The sequence below is a fragment of the Spea bombifrons genome, chromosome 2, assembly GCF_027358695.1.
Source record: "Spea bombifrons isolate aSpeBom1 chromosome 2, aSpeBom1.2.pri, whole genome shotgun sequence".
Taxonomy (NCBI): domain Eukaryota; kingdom Metazoa; phylum Chordata; class Amphibia; order Anura; family Pelobatidae; genus Spea; species Spea bombifrons.
The window spans coordinates 123678990-123700835 of NC_071088.1; the positions used below are offsets into that span (position 1 = coordinate 123678990).

Consider the following 21846-nt stretch of genomic DNA (forward strand, 5'->3'; position numbering starts at 1 on the left):
TGACTGCTTCCTTTCAGCTACACGCTTGGTATTGTCTAAATGTTTACTCTAGATGTTTATAAGTGTAAAATGCAGAAAAGCGGCAGAGACTATAACAATCAGTGACACATACGGGCAGAGTGGGTTGCGGGAAATGTTATTTCTTCTAAACCGCTTTTACTGTGATAACAAAGCACATCCTCAGTCTCCAGACCCAAGCAGTGCTACTATTCATAACCTACGGGAGACGTCTGTGTATAAAAGAGCCGTTCCTGTTCCAACATACTGCAAAACCCTAGAACTAACTACTTTAATTCATTTTTAGAATTTTTTTTATTATTTATTATTATTTTCCCTTTATGCCCTTTCCACATTCAGATGGCCAAAGAGACATGTTTTAGGGGATTAGGATGGAGGTGTGGTGAGAGGGCAAGGCTTTATGTGGCTTTTTGGACTATTTTATGTAAGCATTTCTTTTATTTACATAGTTTAATTTCTAAACACATTTCCTGATGTTTCTATACACTTCATTGTACATTTTAGAGCAGCAGCACCGCAGAACACTGTGATACACTCATACCTAGCAAGCATTCTAAGCTCCTAGAAAATAGGGACACAAGGATGTGGGACCAAAAGAAGGACTTCATAAAAAAAAGAGAAACTTGGGAGATATGCATTCCTGACACCATCACAGGATGAACGCAAGATGTTGGCAAAAGTCTCAATTATTCTGATTCAGACAAAAGGCGTGAAGTTTATATTTTCAAAGCAAAAACAAAGGGCTTTCTGGGAAATAAACTGTAAGACTTTCCATGCACCCTTAGAATCCTGGCGTGTGAATTCTATGACATCAGTTTTCTGGCTTTTGCAATAAAACATCATGATGTATCCAGAAGGGAAGCTCCCAAATAATGACCTGACTAACACTTACTGAAGGGTTTTTGCTGAGTCCCACTTCTTGGCCGCACAGAGAGAGGACATTCACCAGCTTCTCCCTGGTTTTTTTCTAGAATGTAGAACATAAACATTCCATGTTGTATACATGTACGGAAAATGTATATCCATTATTCTTACAGAATGTGATCAAAATTTCCACCAACAGGATATGCTAAGCAATGAATTCAACATTATGTTACCAAGACATTCTAATATTTCACAGTAACAGCCTGAGCATCGGTGGATATCTAGGTGTAGTTGGATCATGTTTCTCCCTGGATGCAGGTAATAGGAATAGCGATCCACTTATAGCTGGAGGCAATTGGCCAGCACTTTGTTTTTGGAGTCAGGAGAACATTAGAAATATGTCTACAGCTCCTATTACAGACTAAAGAGCATATGGCATATGACTGATGTCAAACATTAAGGAAGCTTTAATGTAAAACACTAACAAAGACATTTTACAGGAGCTGCTGATCTTCCAGTAGCTGGCTCTGCCATTTCATTCCAGTAAAAAAAAATGTTCTTTTGTAATTAATTTTAATTATTAATATTTATGCATTCAGGGTTTGTAAAAAAGCAGCAGTTAGGACAGTGGATGGTACCTGAGATGACTGAGGTCTTTTCCAACTAACTGGGACCAAAGCATTGGAATTGGAGCCAGAAGATGTGGAAGAGGTGCTTCGGGTCACTGGCATGGCCCTGGATTTCCCATCTCGTCCTGTGGATCCATGCAAGTCATCAAACCTCCTCCCAATGATTGGTGTCTTAAAAAGACAGAAGCCCTTTAGTTTTTTTATTACAAAAAGATGAACATAAACAAACATACATACACATACATAAATATTCCTCGTGTATCTATTTTCACAGGCGACCATATTTTCTGTTAATGATAAAAAAAAATGTTCATTTATCAGGATTTTCATTCAAATAATTGGTAAGAAGATGTCATGACTTCCTCTAGATTATTTGCCTGCTAAATCCTCAGACCTTCCCACCCGTAAAACCTGCATGAAATACCTTTCAGAGGTTCTCCAAATAGCAGTTCTTATGCTAGGAATGTTTTATTCACGTAGAGTAGCCTATTTAGATTCTGAAAGCCTACTGCCGTGCTTTCAAAATAATACATTGCTTTATTCATTGACAGAATAAGATAGGATCTCAATGACAACAACAATCCGGATTTATTTTTACACAGTAAATGTCACAATATAAAAATGGCCAGGGAATAGAGAATCATGTCTTCAAACTGCCAGCATGCGGGGCAATGTGAAATACTCTGCTTATCTTGGGATTTGTCTTTTTCTTATTAGTCTTTTAGTGAGTGGTTAATCTAAATTCTAGCCCTGTATTTGTCTTTCTTCCCATTACCTGCTTCGATTCTTTCCACCAGATCAATCTCAACCTTTTCCACATTTCCATCAAAATTTAGCCCTTTTCCATCTCTCGACCTCAACCAATATGTTTTAAAATCTAAATGTTATTTATGCTAAAGTAGAAACACGAGTTCTGCCCTTTATTATTTACCTGAGACACGTCAAAATGAAAATCCAATGTTTTCCCCGGAAGCTCTTTGGAAGAGCTTGTCCAAAGTCTGCTGATCTCCAGCTTGGTTAGGTCTCCATGTTGATATGCAGGTAACACAAGGCTTGCAGAACGGGAGACAACCAGCTTCAAAATATTCAGAGCCTCCTTCCAATGGGCACTCTAAAAAAACAAAACAATATACATATTTTATAAAATATCACCTCAATACTTATAATGTAGACAGAAATATGTTACTTCTTCACTCCTCATAAGGCGATGGTGCACTTAATTGTCTAAGGTCATCTGGCAGACGTGGGCCCGGTGGGGTCGTCTGGGCCACCACCGACAGTCCCGTTTTCTCTGCTTGTTCATACCTGTACGTATTTCTCAATAGTCTTCAGCACTTCCACATTAAACTGCTTCCCAGGAATGAGTGACATGTCCATGTGGCTGAGCAGACTGTAGATAATTTGCAGGAGAGACTGCTGCATACTTGGCAGCCCTTTTTCTAACAACTGCAAAGAAAACAAAACCTATACTGATTATCACATCTCAGAGATGACTACATAGGAGCAGTCTTATTAAAAAGAATACAACCATTTACATAGGAAGGTTTGCTCCCTACCATAGTTACTTGTTAATAACATCTTTAGAGTCTTAGTATCTACAATATTCATTCTTAACTGCTGCCATCAATAGGGGGTTCTTATGGGAGCAGGAGGTATTAAAACATTTGCTGCATACAGAAAACACATTATTTCTAGACATTACCTCTGCTAAGTATGTCACCATGTTAAGCGTAATATCAGTGAAGGCTTCATGTAAGTATCGGCAGACCACGTTCACCCACGTGGCACAATCCCTGGTGTAACTGTGCGTTTTGTACAGAGTCATCACATGTGCCAGGTTCGATAGTTTAGAATTCTTTTCTTCAAGGCAAACCTAAAAAGAATGAGGTTTTCATTACATGAATCCTGTACCGATTCCACAGGCAAGACGGGGGGATTCTAATAAATCTGTTTCATACCTGTGCAATCCTCTCCGCTATTTCCTTGCAGAAGTTATTCGGGTTGTCAAAATGTTGGATCAAATGAGGCATCAAGCACAGAATATTCAAAGGGAAACCTGAAAAGACATTTGTCACACATTAGCACTAATTATTTACAAATGTAAATAAAAACAGCTGGTTTCCACATAATAGATGGGGGATTTCCTACGTGTTGCTGCATTTCAGACATTTACTGCAAGCAAGGTTCCTTTATAGATAATTGGAACAGAACTGTGAAACAAACTAACTATGTAAACTATTTGAGGCAGAACGTTTGCATTTTCCAGTGTGCTACTGGATCTATTTAATGTTAATTTGAAGGTAAAGGTATCCAAGCGACTTGCTTTAATTGGAGATGGTTGGTCTCAAAAGCGAAATTGCCTTGCAGAGCCGAGGATGGTAAGCGTTACCTTCCATTGTCACATTTGGTCTTTAACAGACAGACCTAGGGTTTTAAGGGCTTGGTCAAGACAGCTTCACGAGAAGACAAAATGATGGTTTATATTTTCAATCTCATATATAAACACAAAGCTAACAGAGTATATTTACCTATGACTTGTGAGGAATCGACCATGGGGATACGGGATACTGGCGTCAGCATGCTGAAGAGATGGAGTGTTAAATCAGTGGTTGTCAGGGAGGTGAATCCCTTAAGAAGAAGCTGCTGCAGCCCCGAGAAGTCTGACCACTTTAGCTGTCCTTGCAACTTCTCCAGCTTCTCCCTGTTCTCCAATTTATCCAACGGCAAATGAGACAAGAGTTTGTTCAGGAGACGCAACGCCATGAAATACTCAAATTCAAAGTCTGATTCCATTAAAGCTATGGCCACCCAGAATATAGTAGCCAAAAGGTTGGTCGGATTGTTAATGTGAGAGGGATCTGTGATGTTGTCCTTGAGGGAAGAAGAACTCCTGGTTTTGGGAGAGAAGCCTTGCTGGGTACATGCTTGAATCCTATCTAGCGTGGCACTCCTTGGAGGATCAGAGGATTTATCGACCACCCCAAACTTTTTGGGAACAGAGAAGCTTCTCTGATGTCGACTACGTTCAGCCGTGGCCATGTTTCCGCCTACCATACTGGAATTAAGATTAAGCTGTCCAGTGCTTTTTCGGTTTGCTGTTAACTTGGCGTTGGAGGATAAATCTGGAGATGATGACCTGATTATAAAAAAAACAAAGTTTTAAGTTGTTGAGTGCCGAGTACTTCAAACCCTCCAGCAATTAAAATGTTAATCTAATGGAAGAAGAGCCTTAGCATGACTTATATACTCCTTCCACCAACTCCTCTGCTTCTCCCTTTTGCACTTTAGTATGACTAGATCTGTTATTACCACACCAGGTGGGTCGAGCCCAGTACAAATGGAAAAAGCAGCGCTCCCTATGATTTCATTGCCCCATTATCCTTGGTTCTCAGTATGGTGGTCATATATCACGTCCCATCAACAAGCCTGCTACTGACAGAAAGTAATGCTATACTATTTCTAGATAATTTCAGTTATTACAAAATATGATTTTTTTTTTCAGGCAATGAAAAAACACATGATAACATTTCCTGACAATGTCCTGCCATTTCCGTTTTGGTCATGCGCGTCTTATCAGCGGACAAACCTTGGCAATTTCAAAAGCATTGTTTAGACGTGTGCCAGACTTACGTACGCGGCTGCACCTTGAAACCCGGCCAAACTCATTTCCTTAGCAGATCCTGAAAGCATGCTAGGCTATGACTACAACAAATACGATCTGTTGATTAATGGTTCTGTGCGCTTTAATGGACAGGCAAGCATTTACCGGGATAAGATGGCCAGCAGATCACTGTTCTTCAAGCAGTCTGATAAATTATCCACCGCCGCTTCCAATGTAAGAAGAACCTCCATCACATACCCCTAAAAAATGAGACATATATTATTAAACTTGCTACGTACCGTACTTACTTTCTTTTAAAAAAAATATATATATTAAAGTGAACCTATCATTTATATATAAAATTCACTTTGCATCAGTTCATGGACATATTATTCAGTGAAACAAAAATGTTATAATTAATATATACCGTATTTGCTCGATTATAAGACGACCCTGATTATAAGACGACCCCCCAAAATCTGAATATTAACTTAGGAAAAAAAGAAAAAGCCTGAATATAAGACGACTCTAAAGGAAAAAAGTTTTACCAGTAAATGTTAATTCATGTAAACTATTTTTTTTAATAAAAGCTATGATTGAGAAAAATATTTTTTTTGTTTTTATTACCTTGTATTTTCCAACCTGTCCCCCAGTTACACACATCTGCCCCCAGGCTTGCCACACCAATATGGCACTGTGGCCCATGATATGCCTTTTAACCCTCTATATGCCACTGTGCCCCATGGTATGCCTTTTGACCCCCTATGTGCCACTCTGCCTCCAGAAATGCCTTATACCCCTGGCATTTAGGGGGTTAAAATGCATATTATGGGGCAGAGTGGCATACAGGGAGGTATAAGGCATTTCAGGAGGCAGTGTGGCATTAAGGGAGTTAAAAGGCATTGTATAGAGCACTCTGCCTCCAGAAATGCCTTGTACCCCTATATGCCACTCTGGCATTTAGGGGGTTAAAAGGCATATTATGGGGCAGAGTGGCATATAGGGAGGTATAAGGCATTTCAGGAGGCAGAGTGCTCTATTAAATGCCCCCTTAACGCCACTCTGCCTCCTGAAATGCCTTATACCTCCCTATATGCCACTCTGCCCCATAATATGCCTTTTAACCCCCTAAATGCCAGAGTGGCATATAGGGGTATAAGGCATTCCAGAAATGCCCTATGCCCCCATTTAACACACACACACACACTTACTTACCGGTGCTTCCAATTTCCTGCTGTATTGCCGGGGCAGCGGGTTGACGTCTCCTTCCGCTGCAGCCGGAAGGAGATGGAGTTGGCAGCGGGGGTTTGTCTGCGTCCGTCGCGCATACCTTCCCCGGCTGTCAGAGATCAGAGTTCCCCGCACCGGTGCGGGGAACTCTGATCTCTGACAGTCGGGGAAGGTATGCGAGACGGACGCAGACAACCCCCGCTGCTAACCACACCTCCTTCCGGCTGCAGCGGACGCTGTCTACGCGGATCGCGTAGACGTCAACCCGCTGCCCCGGCAATACAGCAGGAAGCACCGGTAAGTGTGTGTGGGGGGGTGTTAAATGAGGGGGGGGGAGAGACAGGAGGATCCAGGTCCCCTGCAGCGGTGCGGGGGATCTGGATCTTAGTCTCATAATCAGACCTCTATTTGAGGTCTGATTAGAAGACGACCCCGATTAGAAGACGAGGGGTATTTTTCAGAGCATTTGCTCTGAAAAAAACCTTGTTTTATAATCGAGCAAATACGGTATATATGTTTAAGTTTTCTATATTTTACAAATATTAATTCATAGCAAACGGTCGCCAATTATTAGGTCAGCATATCGCTGTTTATGTCAGAATTTTCAACTCTGACATCAACTCAACTTTTGTGGCATCAACGCGTGGATTACTGTATATTGATGACAATAATATAGTACGGGTTTGACTTATTTTGCTTTTCTTTGATGGAATAGGGTTGTGTCTATTAAATGAGCCTATTCTTAAAAAAGACTAAAAAGGAGAAGGGGGCTTAAATATTCCAGCAAAAAATAATTATATATACACATGATATTTGCTCGATTATAAGACAACGTCCCAAACGTTGAGCATGAGCTCCGATGGATCCATGCATAAAGTGGAGGTGTTCGTTGTGAAAATGATTTGCATATACCTACCGACTTACACTATGGGAACTCTGTAGTCTTTAGGTTTTTCTGGTGGATCTCAGCTAGTTTTTAGCAATGTTTCCTTATCCCTTAACATTATGTGGAGGGATGTTAAATACATACAGGAGTCTACTTTCCTTTTAACTGCATGCACATTGGTGCTTTTATTCTTTAGTTACTGACATTAGGAAATCAGACATTGGTACAATCAGGTAGCCCTCCCATTCTAGTCAATCAAAGCTGTTCCCCCTTTGTAATGAATGGGAGTGGCAGCAGCCAATTACACGTATGCTATCAGAACACTGATGTTTTGCTAGAGCACATGTGATTGGCTGCTGCTACTCCCACTGATTTCATTGGGTGCATAGCTCCCACGGACTTCGAAGGTAGTGTTACTGAGCATGTGCAGGACGTTTCTGCTTACACTTACAAATATACAATACATGCTTTATTTACTGTTTATTGTTTGTTATACGTTTTCTTCAGCAGTTTTTGTGCCCTCTTTTAATTCTTTGCAGACCTTGTAGAATATTTATTTTTGCATTTTTATGATGCTACGAATACTTCCTTTTTTTCACTGGTTAGTATTAAACATCCAGCTATGGTTAATGACCTAATAATAATAATAATAAAAAAAGCTAGACATACCTGAATCTCATCACCATACTCTCCAATAACCTCTACCAGCCTAGAAAGAAGGTCAGATAACGCATGGGCCGAAAGAGGCTGCCGGAGCGCCCTGAGGATTTGGAAGGATCTCCCAGCATAGTGTCTGGAGGAGCTGGCGAGAGCAGTCTGCAGAGCCACTTCACTTAGGTGCTGCTCCAGGTGAAACCCTGAAGAAGATCAGCAGGTAAAACATTCACTTATTTCACCTAAAGACACATTTTTACACTAAAGCTGTTTTTTTGTTGCCCTTCCTAACAAAATGAATGAAATGCCAGCTCAGACCATATGTTTGCTGGTTTGTAACCAGATGATGGGTCACGGTCTCTCCAAGGCTGCTCAAGCTTGAAATGTGGAGCACTCACTCCAACAGCAAAGCCAAACAATGACCAAACGCTGGCACTCCTTAACGAAAAATCATTAAAATCGCACGGAAGGCGCTTAATCGCTACTGATAAAGAACCTTCCGGAGCGAAACGCGCTAAGCACGTCCTCTGTTTTGTGATATTCATGGGTTCCATCGGCTGGTATGTTTACTACTCTCTGCTTGAAATCTGCATTTTTTTACTGCGAGACTAAGGATTAATTGTACAATTTTAGTGTTATTTTGTTTGATTGCCTCTTCCTTGAAGGAGTGCCAGCTTTTGGTCATTGTACCGTTCACTTCATGCAGTATATTAGTTCCCAAAATGTTTTAGCTCTGCCCAAGAATGTTTGTGCAAACATCTTTGACTCCCCCTATTTTTTTATGTGCGCTGTTTAATATCCAAAGTTTTATTTAGCGGACTAGCAGCAATTCCCCTGTAACTAACCCACATATCTTGTAAATAATCCAGCACCTGTATAAATATAATTATATATGCATGGTCTACTGCATCTACTGCTACATATTTATACTTATATACTTTTACTTAAGAAAAATATCCATAAATGGCTAAATGTATATATATTCTGTAAAAAGGGGGCATAAAGAGTGTATATTCCAAAAACATCAATACTAGTGACATTTCCAAAGGGAGAGATAGACATTTACCTGATTTGGAGTCTTTAAATACAGACACAACATGTCGGAGGAAGTTAGTGAGCTGATCGGCGCTCCGAGAGTTCTGATTCTTGGGGGTGATGTCTTCGTGGCACCAGAGGGGACCAAATGCTCTGCAACCAAAACAAAAGATAGATGACAAAATGAAAAAAAAATCTTACTAGGTATCGGAGATTATACAGAGTTTTTCGCTCCCTAATAACAGTATTACAATGGTGTGTTTCTCCTCCAACAAAGTCTGAGTGACCCTGCATTATGCATAGGTGATAGACAGTAAGCTCACAATAGCAGGACTCTCTTCTTCTTTTGTACCAATAATGTGTGTTACATCCTATCGTTAAACTGTATATTTAATGTTCTTGTTTATTTTCCCTGCCCTTATTGTATTGTGCCATGGAATCTGCTCTAAGCAAATCTCACATAATCATATTTCTTTCTGATTTACTAACTTCCCAATGTGTAATGCAGAACAAACTCAGCCCTTCTTCTAGAAGAAGCTCGCCAGGGTTCGGTTATCATAATTCATAGTGATATCGTGGATCTGAAGTGTTCAACTCTCCCGCAAAATACCGCTTTTTTTTTTTGAAACCTTTAAACTCTATAAGAACATATTGTTTCGAACCCCTACAGGTGAAGAACCGATGTGGTTAGGTGTTCCATCCATCTAAATATACTGTATTATGATCAAATTGAATTAATGGCTACAACATTCTATGCAGAAATAACATGTTTTTAGCTGTTTTGGCAGTTATTACACAATAAGTATCCCTTACGTAGAAATGATTGGATTTGTGTGTGGAGGATACCGGGATCCTGAAAAGGGTAGGTGTGATGTTTAAGTTTTTCTGCAGATATCTGAGTATATTCACCCAAAAGATAGATACAAATACTGGATTTGCTCAATTAACTCTCGTGTTTAATACACCAGATGCTGTAATCTGTTCGGTTCCCAAAATCTCCATTCAGTGTCCTGGAATTACCCCTGTGGTTGATTACTGAAACTGTGGTTAGGATTACCACGAGCCATCACAGAAAAAAGGGTTATTCTAGGATTATTTACTGTAAAATGCTGCCATTATTCCTGGTTCTTTTCAATATAGTATTCTGCTTGGACATTAATCATATTTTATGAGCTGACAATAGAATCATTTCATCCGAATCCAAAATGCAATGAATTTTCCGGCTAATAAAGGGCATCCGTAAGAGATGGCAGCATGGGAGGGGGGCAATATAAATAAAGGAAAAGTGATAACGGGGTAGAGTTTGTTTAAGGTGATAAATTAGCACAATGTCGGAAATCCAAAGAGTTCTTAATTCATTTCTAAACCACTAAGGAGAGGAAACAGATATATCATTTTAGCCGTATAATGATCCACTGAGATCACAACTTTATAGCTCGTTTAGTAAGTACGCAAGCTGAAAGCTGTAAACATTATCAAACATTCGTACATACATAGCTGTGCAAGCAACACATATGTAAGGAAGAGAAAGCTACAAAGAAATGCATTTATTGGAACTATTCTGTAATACCAAAAAGCCGTGCATACGTTAAGCCATCAAGCAGCTGGTGAGAGCTGTCTGCTTACCGATGACGGTGGGTGACAGTCAGAATTATGGGGGCAGTGAATGTAAAGTTAAGCAGGGAGTCATTCATATGAAATGGGTGGCTTTGCGGGAAATTGCCATCTCTATGACTCCTCTATGCATTATTAAGGGTCAACCTCAGTGAGGTTCTCCCACAAGAAGTGCCGAGCTGGCCCTTTATAACAGCTTAATCAAAGTAGAGGTCTCTTTTATAACTATCCAGTCTGGTGTTACTTGTGCTTTTCTCAAGGAATCAATTCCATCTAAATTCATAGTTCTTTGGCACTCGATGTTTAATTGATATTCTACTGCACTTAATCTTAATGGATCCAAAAGCCAGATATCCAATCTACCTTATTATAGCAAACTGTAACGTCTGCTTTGCTAACATTTGTATCTTGTGACTTGTAGTATTATTAAACCATTCTGTCGTAAATGACTTTTTAAGAACATTCACTGTTAAGCCATTGGAACAAAAAAATCACCATTTTAGGTAATACAAATAATATTATTTTGGGAATCAGGTCCAGGAATTATCATGGGAGTCTAGCACAGTTTGGGTTACATCCAGAATTTCGCCCTCACTGTTATGTTGTTAGAAGAGTTTGGGCATTTTGGGGACTTTTCCTTGAAGATTAAGAAAAGCTTGTAAGGGCATGGCGTTCATAGAATGCCGTTTTGTATGCATCTTATCATTAGGTATTGCGTTTTTAAACCTTACAGGATTCCCTGAGACTCAGAATATGGCCAGCAGATGGCAGGTTTGTTTCTCGTCAAGGTCAGACATTTTCACCCAAGGATGTTCAGCACCGTTCATGAATGCTTTAAGTAAAAGAGTATCTACTGGAATTGAGGGGCCTACAGACTTAACAAAAATTATAAAATGATTAATTATGTCATTGAGTAATGTGACCTGAGCTGCGTGGGGATTCACAGAATGATGCCATGGTGCTATGCCAATGTTAAAGGAACAGCCTAGTGCCCTATATATCCCTACAAGGAATATATATATTAAAGTATTGTGTAAGAAAAAATAAAGAAAACAAAATGTCTATATAATTGTTGAAAGTATATCTGTCATGGTATTTTTCTTGATGGTCTGATATATGTATATGAGCTTCATTTGACCGTATTAATTCTAGCAAGCAATATTATATGTGACAAGGTTCATTTAACAGTTTCAAGAAATTAGCACTAAAAAGTACATATGTGCTGTAAGTTGATAAAACTATGGAGGTGATCCAATCCTTATTTTATTTGGCTATAATATCATGTAAAATTATGGCATAATTGTGTGACATCCATGCTAAGAAAGGAAATGCTAAGCTTCACGTTTCAACATGGATACAGTTTGCTATGGATACATCCTTGCTGTCAAACACTATAGGACAGACACTAGGGGGTTACAAAACTCCAAACAGATGGTGGAGGACTACCGCATGATTATTAGGCTTATTTACATGAATTGTCTTCAAGAAATGTTTTGGAGACAGTATAAATTAAAGAGAGAGGGATAGTGGGCAACCTTGATGTGTGCTATATGTTATTTGCAAAGGTTCAGACAAGGTCTCGCTAATGTGAATACAGGCAGTAGGACAAAACAACAGTAAATGGATAGGACTAAACAGGGTAACCCCACATTAAGACCATAAATCTCAAAGCTGTCATTGTCATTGTAAAGCTGTCAGACACTATTAATGGAGGTTTGATGGAGGTAGACTGGATGTTAAGGATGAAGAACTTTCATCATTTTATTGCTTCCCTTCCTGGAACAAAATCTACCTGATCAGGATGGCGCTATTTACGAAGATTATTTATGCTAATGATATCAGGGTTATCTAGCCTTTGATAGGTTTAATGTGAATCACTATTTCCTATAATTCTAAATTATACAGTTTATACACTGATATAGTAGCAGTTCTAGATTCAAATAAGCCATAAAAATCACTTAATATGTATAGAATGGGAAGGGTATCTTGACTTATCTTTTCTCAGGATTTGCATGCTTATTCCTCCCATTATATTATCTCTCACTGCAGACACAGACAGACTTTGTTGGGGGGGGAGGGGTAATGGGGATATGGGACCTGATCTCCGCTTCCATGATAGGAACTTTTAAACTAAATTAATTTATGCTAAAATCTGTGATGACAGTTTTCCCTTAAGAATGAGCCGTTCCATTGTTTGGTATACTTCAAGTCTCAGGGTCAGATCATTTAGAAAGTTCCCAAGTAAGGTGCAGAGTAATAATTATTATTTTTTGGATGTTACTGTGTCTTTAAGCAGAGTTCAGGCAGTTCAACTGCCGTTGGGAGCACACTCCATACCTGGTGGTCAGAAACTCAATTAACTTGTAGGCTTTTTCATCCGTCTCGGCTGATGCGTCAGCATCTTCGATCTCCTGACTTATCTGTGGGATGTTCCCGATGCTTCCTCCCAGACTGATACTGGAGGAGGTTGAGCTTGAACTTAGGCCAGAGTCTGGCACTGGAGAAGACTGGTACTCCCTGAGAAAGTCAAAGCCACCTGGCAGGGAGACGAGAGATTAGTGAGGAATGCGTTATAATAAATCAGCATGTGCACAGCCATTCCTTAACGTCTGTTCATCTGTTTCTACAGCACCGGGAAAAGAGAAAACATTTCACATGATTTTCTTTTCATTAATCAGAATGTTGGATGATAGGAATTTACATTTGCAATGCACAAAAACAAATGATTCCTTCGTCCAAGCCTCAGTGAATCAACTCTTTCAGGTTCAGCCGGTGAAACCATGAAAATATCTTATACATTTTTGATCATTTCACCAATAAACAGCATCAAAATTTAAACCTCATCACAGACATGACGTACATTTTATATGGAATTAATTGTCTACATGACTGCATAAACTATTAAACATCATTATACTCTACACTAGATCTCCAGTACATAGAATGAGACATCACTGGACTTTCACAAATAGCATAGAGATGACGGCCAACCAAACCACATTTCTCCTGGAATATTATTTATCATATGAAATATCTTTATTGTGATATGTTTTAGGTAACGTTATGTATGTTGACCTGCGTACCTGTATAGGGATATTCTGAATGGCAGGATGACTGCACAGTCAGCGTCTTGGCTTCGTTCACTTCTCGGGCCTGCAGGAGAACCGAAGCAATGTTGGAGAAATTGCCATTACAAGAGAGGGAGATCAAAAGGTGGAGGAGCAGCTTCCTGCTGTGTTCAAACACCTCCGGGCGGTAATGGTCTAGGCCTGAAAACAAATAAAAGTCATTGAGTTTTGTTAACGTTGTTAAAGTCGTGGAACTTAACTGAGATAGATTCACTATTAATCGGTTTTGCAAAATGAGCAGATTTACTACGCATTATAAGGGGCCAATGCCAGTGAGTTTCTCTGCATGGCTGTATAGTTCATAATCAATGAAAAGTCATCTCACTGATTTAACTATGCATTATGCAGGGCTGACTCGGCCCGTCATGTAGGAAAAACACATTGCAGAGGTCCTGCAACCCCTAGTTTAGTGCATAATCTCCATTATCCATAATGACATTTTAAATGCCGGAAACACTTGCAGTAATTTTTTTTGTAAATGTGTGGCCTAAAATAAAGCTTTCCTTTAGCTTTTTCAGTTTATGATTTAAAAGATCGCAGCCACTTGTGAATTTAAATCAGCTTGGCTTCTCAAATAAAAGTGCTTATTCTGGAAACGAACAAGCTGTATTTAGTTAAAGTGCAACGTCAGCGGCCATTTGGATAATGATAGGTAACGGCAGGAACATGGCAGGAACGATACATTGTGTACCAAGCCCCCCTGCGCTCCGGGATCCCAGTCTCATCATGAACGAGGACACGGCCGGCTCATCTTTTATGTCCTGACATTTCTGGGCAGAAACTATTAAAAAGTACGCTTGGAATATAAATGAGGACAACGTGGCCCCATTCGGTTTGCCAATTTCCAATAAAAAATCCAATTTGTATTTTTATTACCGTTCTAGATCTGTTACAGCTCTATTTCCTCTTAGTATTTAATCCGCTTATCGGTTTGCTCTGAAACATTTCTTCTGAGTGGCTTCATGTTGGGGGTTACAAAAAGCGATTAGGTAAAAAAAAAATTAGGTAAAAAAAAAAAAAAAAAGCGATTAGGTAAAAAAAAAAAAAAAAAGTGGCCGCAGCATACAGCTGAATGCGTGATCAGCAGCACCATTCCTGCTGGTTTCTATGGTGATAGCATCTATTTTATTTTGCATTATTATATTTACGATAAATTCCAAAAATGCGCTTTCAGGGTTGGGTTCTCCGCAAGGCTGCCTAGAAAGTACTATGGCTATTACTTCTTACTCCCCGTAATGTGCACCAATGCTACACACATATCTCTGCCAGATAGTAGCCTTGTGTACAATCATTTACTGTTTTAAAGACAGATTTTATTTATTATGGATAAGTTTTATTAGGTTCAGGAAGTATAAAACAGCGGAATAAATCAAAGACGGTGGTCTGATGTTTAGCTTAGTTCAGAGAAAAAAAATGTATTTTTTTTTTAATGATGCCAACTATACGGAGTAACAGAATAAACAATTTATAGAACACCATGTGTTTATTGCTGTCTCTGTCACATAATGTTAAATGGTTGTAAGTGGGCTATCAGCAAAAGCCCGACAATGTTACGCAGTGTCACCAGAGGAAGAGAACGAAAGGGTTAAAACCCTGTATTTGCTTTAGCTTTCCGATAGAAGAGACGGGCAGCAGGTGCGTTCACCATCGTGTGTGTCATGTCCATCGCGTGTGTCCTGTCCTGTGGTGACGTAGGGAGTGACCTAACTTTAAATACTTGTTTGACAGACACTCACCTGCCTCAGCCGCCTGTAAATATAAGGCTGACATCATCATGTCAGCACCTTTTCATTAGTATCTGATTGTAAGCTTGCAAGCCGAGCCCCCCCTACCTAATGTATCGGTTTATCTTAGTCTGTCAATTCTAGCTTTTCATTTCCTTTGAATATATGTAAGAAGCGCTGTGTCATTTGTTGGCGCTATATAAATAAAAGATAATAATCTGGAGCTTGTTGCTTTCATATGATAAACTGGCCTCACACTGTATATATATATATATATATATATATATATATATACCGTATTGGCTCGAATATAGGCCGCACTTTTTTCCCCCCACTTTAAGTTTTTAAAGTGGGGGTGCGGCCTATATTCGGGGTCTAGCGCCCGACGCCCGGGACATGCAGTCCCGGGCGCCGGGCAGGCAGCGGGGTTAGGATACAGATCCCCCGCAGCGGTGCAGGGGACCCGTATCCTACTCCCCGATACGCTCAGACAGCCTCCCCTGCCAGCACTTTCCACGGGGGGGGGGTGCCGGCACGGGAGGTTGTCTAAGCGTTTTACCTCTGCCCACCCCCGACTTACCGGAGCAGACTCCCGGGTGTCTTGCGGGGCCGGCGGGAGACATCTACGCAATACGCGTATGCAACTTCCGGTACCGGAAGTTGCATACGCGTATTGCTTAGATGTCCCTCGCCGGCCCCGCAAGACACCCGGGAGTCTGCTCCGGTAAGTCGAGGAGGGGGGGGCAGAGGAGGACAGTGGCAGCATATCTCGGGGGGGGGGAGGAGGACAGTGGTAGCATATCGGGTGAGGGGACAGTGGTAGCATATCGGGGGGGGGACAGTGGTAGCATATCGGGGGGGGAGGAGGACAGTGGTAGCATATCGGGGGGGGGAAGAGGACAGTGGTAGCATATCTCGGGGAGGGAGGACAGTGGCAGCATATCTCGGGGGGGGCAGAGTGGCAGCATGTTTTTTTTTGGTGCTTTTTTAAAGAAAAAAACTTTTTCTTTAAAAAAGCACCAAACTTTTAGGGTGCGGCCTATATACGGGGGCGGCCTATATCCGAGCCAATACGGTATATATATATATATATATATATATACACACTACTGCTCAAAAGTATGGGGTCGCTAAGAAATGTCCTTCTTTTTGAAAGAAAAGCTCATTTTGTAATTTTGTCCATGTTTATCCGTTTAGAAGGTGAATTGATCATTAGAAAACCCTATTGCAATTATGTTGGCACAGCTACCAATTCCTGGTTTTCCCTGAAGACAGCTAAGTGACCCCAAACGTTGTGTATAGTGTATACACACTGTGATCACTCGGATTCTTCACAGTTAAATATCTATTACGTATCTAAAATGAACATTGTGGAAATCATCCAGCCTTCCACAAACAGCAACTTCAGGTTTCATTGCAGGTTACAAGCACAAAATATATTCAATACAGGATGATAATCCACGTAACATACTGGAGGAACCTTGCTAAATCAGCCTGCGCAGGCCAGCCCAGTTAGCAGATAACGTTAAGGACACACACATGGAGGACGCAAATTGAAAAAGCTTCATCTCACTAATTACATTTCTAAATATACACGTTTCTGGCTTGTCTAAAGTTTCTCGAATCTAACTCCACACAAACACCACGTCTCAGCCAACAATGTGCCACTATCGCTGAGACTGGGCAGGATCTGATAAAAGCCGGTGGAAACATGTTTTAGAATTTCAAAACAAATCCTCTTATTTCGCTAATTAGAATGAATTACATCAGAAAACTGATACAGAGGTGATTTTAATGTCTAATTACACCAGAACCCAGTCCTATTATTTCTTATTATCTTGGCTCTTCGATGTACTATGTGCGAATACAGTTACTGAACTACAATTCCCATGATCCCCCCACTAAATGCTGGATAAGGGTCTTTGGGACAGTGATGACTTGAACCACCTTGAAGTCCCCAAACACAGCACAGAGTATAGTAATTATCCCCGCTACACCACCCGTCGTGTAAAAACGCTCTTTGGGGTCCTTTCTGCATGGACTAATGTGAAGTTTAATGCTTGCAAATCGCTCCATGGATTCTTTTACTTGCAAACGGTCATCGTTCAGCTTGGTTTTTCAAATGATCCACTCTTTGTCTACTTGCCTAGGAACAGCGCATGCAGCAGCAACGGCAGGTGAAGGGCCCAGTCTTCTCTCACACTGTGATCCACCACCATCTCCGCCATGAATATTACAGCAATATTACACCTATACGAACACAAAGCAATCAGCGAAAAGATACTCAGCAATATCATCAAAACCCAACATAAATAATAACAGTTTATGGGTCCCAACATATCATTAAAACCCAACATAAATAATAGCAGTTCATGCCGTTCTACTCTGAAGAGCAGAGAACCGGATTGGAATTCATTTACTAAAACCACTTATGGTTTGTGTTCTCTATATGAACAGATTTGTATGCTTAGTTTGAAAGTCATGGAAGCCCAGCGTGGCACAACTAGCATTATAATACTGGACATTTCCTCCCTCCACTCCAACCCTCTCCAATGGTACACATCCAGATATATTGCTTATTTTAATCTGTAAACAGTGACGTATAAATGTATGCAGTGCACAGAACTATAAAAAGAAGAAGCACATACAAAATCACATTAAACTGCACAAAAAGTATTACAAGGGGGCATATCTAGCAAAGTCAGACAGACCTAGTTTGAGGAATTCCAGCACCACAGATATATTATGTGGTGAAAATGTAAATATTAAGTATTTTGGATTTCTGTAAATAATGATACGGTGGGAGACGTCTGCTTTCTGTTTCCCAGCGTCTTTTCAACACTAACAGTAAATGAAATGCAAAATATGTCAGCGGTGATAACTCAGAGAGGGAATCGGCACGCACAGCGATGCTCTAACAAAAACAAGCTTATCTCAGGCCAGATCCAGACATTTACTGGAAGCTATATGCGATCTGATCGTAGATCAGTCCCAGAGGCAGAATGGGTTAGAATCTGTCAATTCTTGGCTTTGTTAAGACAAATATGATTAATGAGGGAATTGCGTCAATTAACATGACATTAACCTCTACTTTTCAAGGGTATCTTACAGGTGCAACTGTTGGTGAATTGTAACCCAGCGTGCACCTAGAATAACCGCACTTCAAAGAACGTTAAGCACATAGTTCTTTAGCAGATAAGCCTAGTTTATAATTAAATGATCACAGTTAAAATGTGGTATAATGATCACAGGGGAGCAGCCAGATGGTGCTGAGTTGTCTGCAATAGAGGACAGGTTTGGGTCATCTAGTACTCTTCTATCACAAACCGGAGCTATTCATAGAACCATTAGTTTGCGCTAATGTGGGCTCACTCAGCTATATTAACAGTTGGTTATACACAGGGAAGATGATAGTATCCACCTTTTAATACAATATTAATCCATTTAACATTTTATTCATTCCTAAAATAGACTTTCAGTAGCTGAAAAAACAAATGCCTGGATTTTATGAAGCATTGCAGTAAATTCTAGAACAGTGCTTTCGTATATGTTTGTGATGTTCACCCTTACCTATGAAGTGGCCCTCGTGGTGTAATGGTTTCTGGCAGATAGTCAACAAGAGGAGCCCAACACCCTCCATTGCTCGGCATTGGTAAGGGCTGTGGTTGGTTACTTTCCACAATATTTAACATCCAGCTAATATAAGGAGAGACTGGATCATCTACGGGAAACAAGAAACAAGTATTATTTCAAAGTTTGTTACAGCTGGGCTGATCTTACTGCCACTTTAATCAGAGAGGATTATGAGACTCGGATATGTAATTTTGTGAACAAAACACAGCCACTTCTCACATGTACAGGTAGTCATACTTACTTTTATCATCATCATATGATCCTCCAGAGCTATTGCTGTATCTGGATTCAAGTCTGGTATGTGCCCTGATCACATTGCCAAACCTTAAATAAGAAAAACAATGATTTAAGAAATATATTAGTGTGTATAATTTAATATAATATAGAGACATGGCTATAAACACATACAAGTACTTCTGTGTGTGCATCTGTGCACGTGTGTATGTTTATATGCATACAATTAACTACATGGTCCTCTCTAACTACCCAAAAAGGAAAAGGCAACTGATACGGTGACAACCTATGTAACATCTGTACAATCTTTAATGTGCATAGTTACCCCTTCTTTCTATTATGAAAGTCTCTAATCAAACAGTCGTATCTTAAAGTTTTTGCACATGCCCATGTGTCAGCCACTATCAATCATCAAACTTAAGTGCACACTTCCAAAATATTGTGATAACACTCCATAATATCTTTGTAGGGTATAAATCACTCACCTTTCATCAGTATCTTTAATGTTTCTGATGTCTTCCACATCAGGGAAACCATCTTGGCCGGCTACAACTGTATTGCTGCTCGATGTTGTACCTATAAGAGATCAATAATTCATCTAAATAGTCCTTAGTGATGTTGAAATGATTTATATAACTTTACCTTATTCCATTTCTTAGTATAAGGTATCCAAAGTTATATATAAATGCGAAAACAGGGTTGTCCTAGCTTATGATAGACAACTGCATCTCGTAGAAATCCAACACAATCCACCCAAAGTTTTCTTATTCCTAAACATCTGCAGAATAAGCATTCAGCATGCGCATGGCTAAATGCAATCATTTACTGAATCAAAAACCATCTGTTTCAACTCAATTCAAGGATTCAAGGTGGAGATGTGTAAATCAGAGCAGAGTATACCACTTTTTAATTCCTTATTCACTACCACATTCTGTAGGTTCCTGATCTACGCATGCCTGATACATTAAGAATCACACGCAGGGGAATTACCGTACTTACCGGCGTATTACACGCACCGGCGTATAACACGCACCCTCGCCGGAACCGGAAGTGCGGGAGACGCGGCTGCAGATCGTGCAGCACAGAAAGTTATCGGCGTATAACACGCAGGTAGGGTTTAAACTTATTTTTTTAGATATAAAAGTGCGTGTTATACGCCGATAAATACGGTATATGGCTTTGCGCTGGTTTAACCAGTTCCAAGATGGTAGTAGACCACCAGATTTGGGGTTCTCCCCTTAATTCAAGGATTATCTGTTTTCAAGCAGGGTCTAAGAACAGCGAATAGTAATTTAAAATCTAGCGCAGACTTAATTAAACCAAATTTAATCTAAGATTTAGACCACCGCTCAGGAAGAGGTTTTCTATAAAAACAGAGCACAAAAAGGTGTTCCACATCATATATTTTAAAAATTGTGGTTAAAGATATATATATATATATATAAATTATCAGAACTGTGACAGGCTGGCAATCTTCCAAATACATCTTAAATAAAATGTACGAGGCTGTGTAAAGAGAAGGATTTCTCAGAGCAAATACCGCTAACCAAATCCAACAAGACTTTCTCAAAAATCCTCCTGGGCATGAGCCTTTTTTTTCTTTGCTTCTTTTGATCATTCTTTATTTGGCAGAGCGCTTTTACAGCTGAAAGGTAAAAGCAAAGAAAGAAAAGGCCTGGAGACGAGGGAATGAGACATTATTGATCAAAAGGTATTCAGCTAGTACCAGAGGGAGCGGCGGAGGTCTTGTTGCTGGCAGTGAAGCGATAGAAGGGAGGGTTATCACAATGTTGAACTATTGGGTTCACAGGATCAGTCTGTTGGAGCTCGAATAAAAGCTCTTCCATCGTCTGGATCGTGTTATTTCTGCACAAGTAGATGGCAACTTTCTTGATCTGTGATAAGATACATGAAAGATTCACATGAAAGGCACCTTGTGAAAGTCACAGGTAGGGATTTAAGTTTCAGATAGCCCAGCAGTCACAGATAATTGGAAACAATTTTCAGAAATACAAAAACGGTCTAGGAAATAGTTTGTAAATCCTTTGTGGACAGCTGTTACTTAAAATGTCAGATATTTATCAAAACAAAGTTTTTCCAAGATATCTTAACTGTTGGTCTGATGCAGCTCAGCCTGCCTCCTAGTATCTAGATGGACTTTCTATACATTACTGCATCAGAAATTCAGTTTATTAGGGACAGTTCCGAAAACAAATGATATTCTCTCTAGTAGGACTTTGTTCACGGTTATACCTAGACTGGCTTATATTGAGTCAGAACACAATCGGAAATCAGATTCACTCATGAGTTGAAGACTGTGATACTCTCTATGTACTAATATATTAATAAGAATATCGCATATAGCCTCAATAGCCCAGGAAACAATGAAGACAAGGTTGTGTTCTGAAATATCTCTTCTATATTAATCCTTCTGCTATACCGTTATCCCCATAGTAACCAAACAATATATATAAAAAAAAATGATTGATACATTAGGTGGGAATATAGATGCCCATTACATTAAATACATATGGGACCAAATATATTTCAAGAGTTATGATAAATTATCTGTAGTAGAAGGGGAAAAATAATTCCA

At 39.8% G+C, this 21846-nt stretch overlaps 1 protein-coding gene across 2 annotated transcripts in view; it reads right to left on the reverse strand.

Moving 5' to 3' along the window:
* Positions 1 to 21846, reverse strand: part of FRY (FRY microtubule binding protein) — a 121604-nt gene that overhangs the window by 16178 nt on the left and 83580 nt on the right. For both annotated transcript variants that reach the window (XM_053456368.1, XM_053456369.1), the window contains exons 34-50: positions 20977 to 21145; positions 19736 to 19826; positions 19258 to 19340; positions 18954 to 19104; positions 17530 to 17633; positions 13615 to 13800; positions 12869 to 13067; positions 8949 to 9070; positions 7898 to 8085; positions 5278 to 5372; positions 4040 to 4647; positions 3470 to 3567; positions 3214 to 3384; positions 2817 to 2957; positions 2443 to 2622; positions 1521 to 1682; positions 911 to 985 (exon numbers count right to left, since the gene is read on the reverse strand). In XM_053456368.1, the coding sequence (XP_053312343.1) occupies positions 911 to 985; positions 1521 to 1682; positions 2443 to 2622; positions 2817 to 2957; positions 3214 to 3384; positions 3470 to 3567; positions 4040 to 4647; positions 5278 to 5372; positions 7898 to 8085; positions 8949 to 9070; positions 12869 to 13067; positions 13615 to 13800; positions 17530 to 17633; positions 18954 to 19104; positions 19258 to 19340; positions 19736 to 19826; positions 20977 to 21145 (2823 nt within the window). The remainder of the gene's footprint in view (positions 1 to 910; positions 986 to 1520; positions 1683 to 2442; positions 2623 to 2816; positions 2958 to 3213; positions 3385 to 3469; positions 3568 to 4039; positions 4648 to 5277; positions 5373 to 7897; positions 8086 to 8948; positions 9071 to 12868; positions 13068 to 13614; positions 13801 to 17529; positions 17634 to 18953; positions 19105 to 19257; positions 19341 to 19735; positions 19827 to 20976; positions 21146 to 21846) is intronic.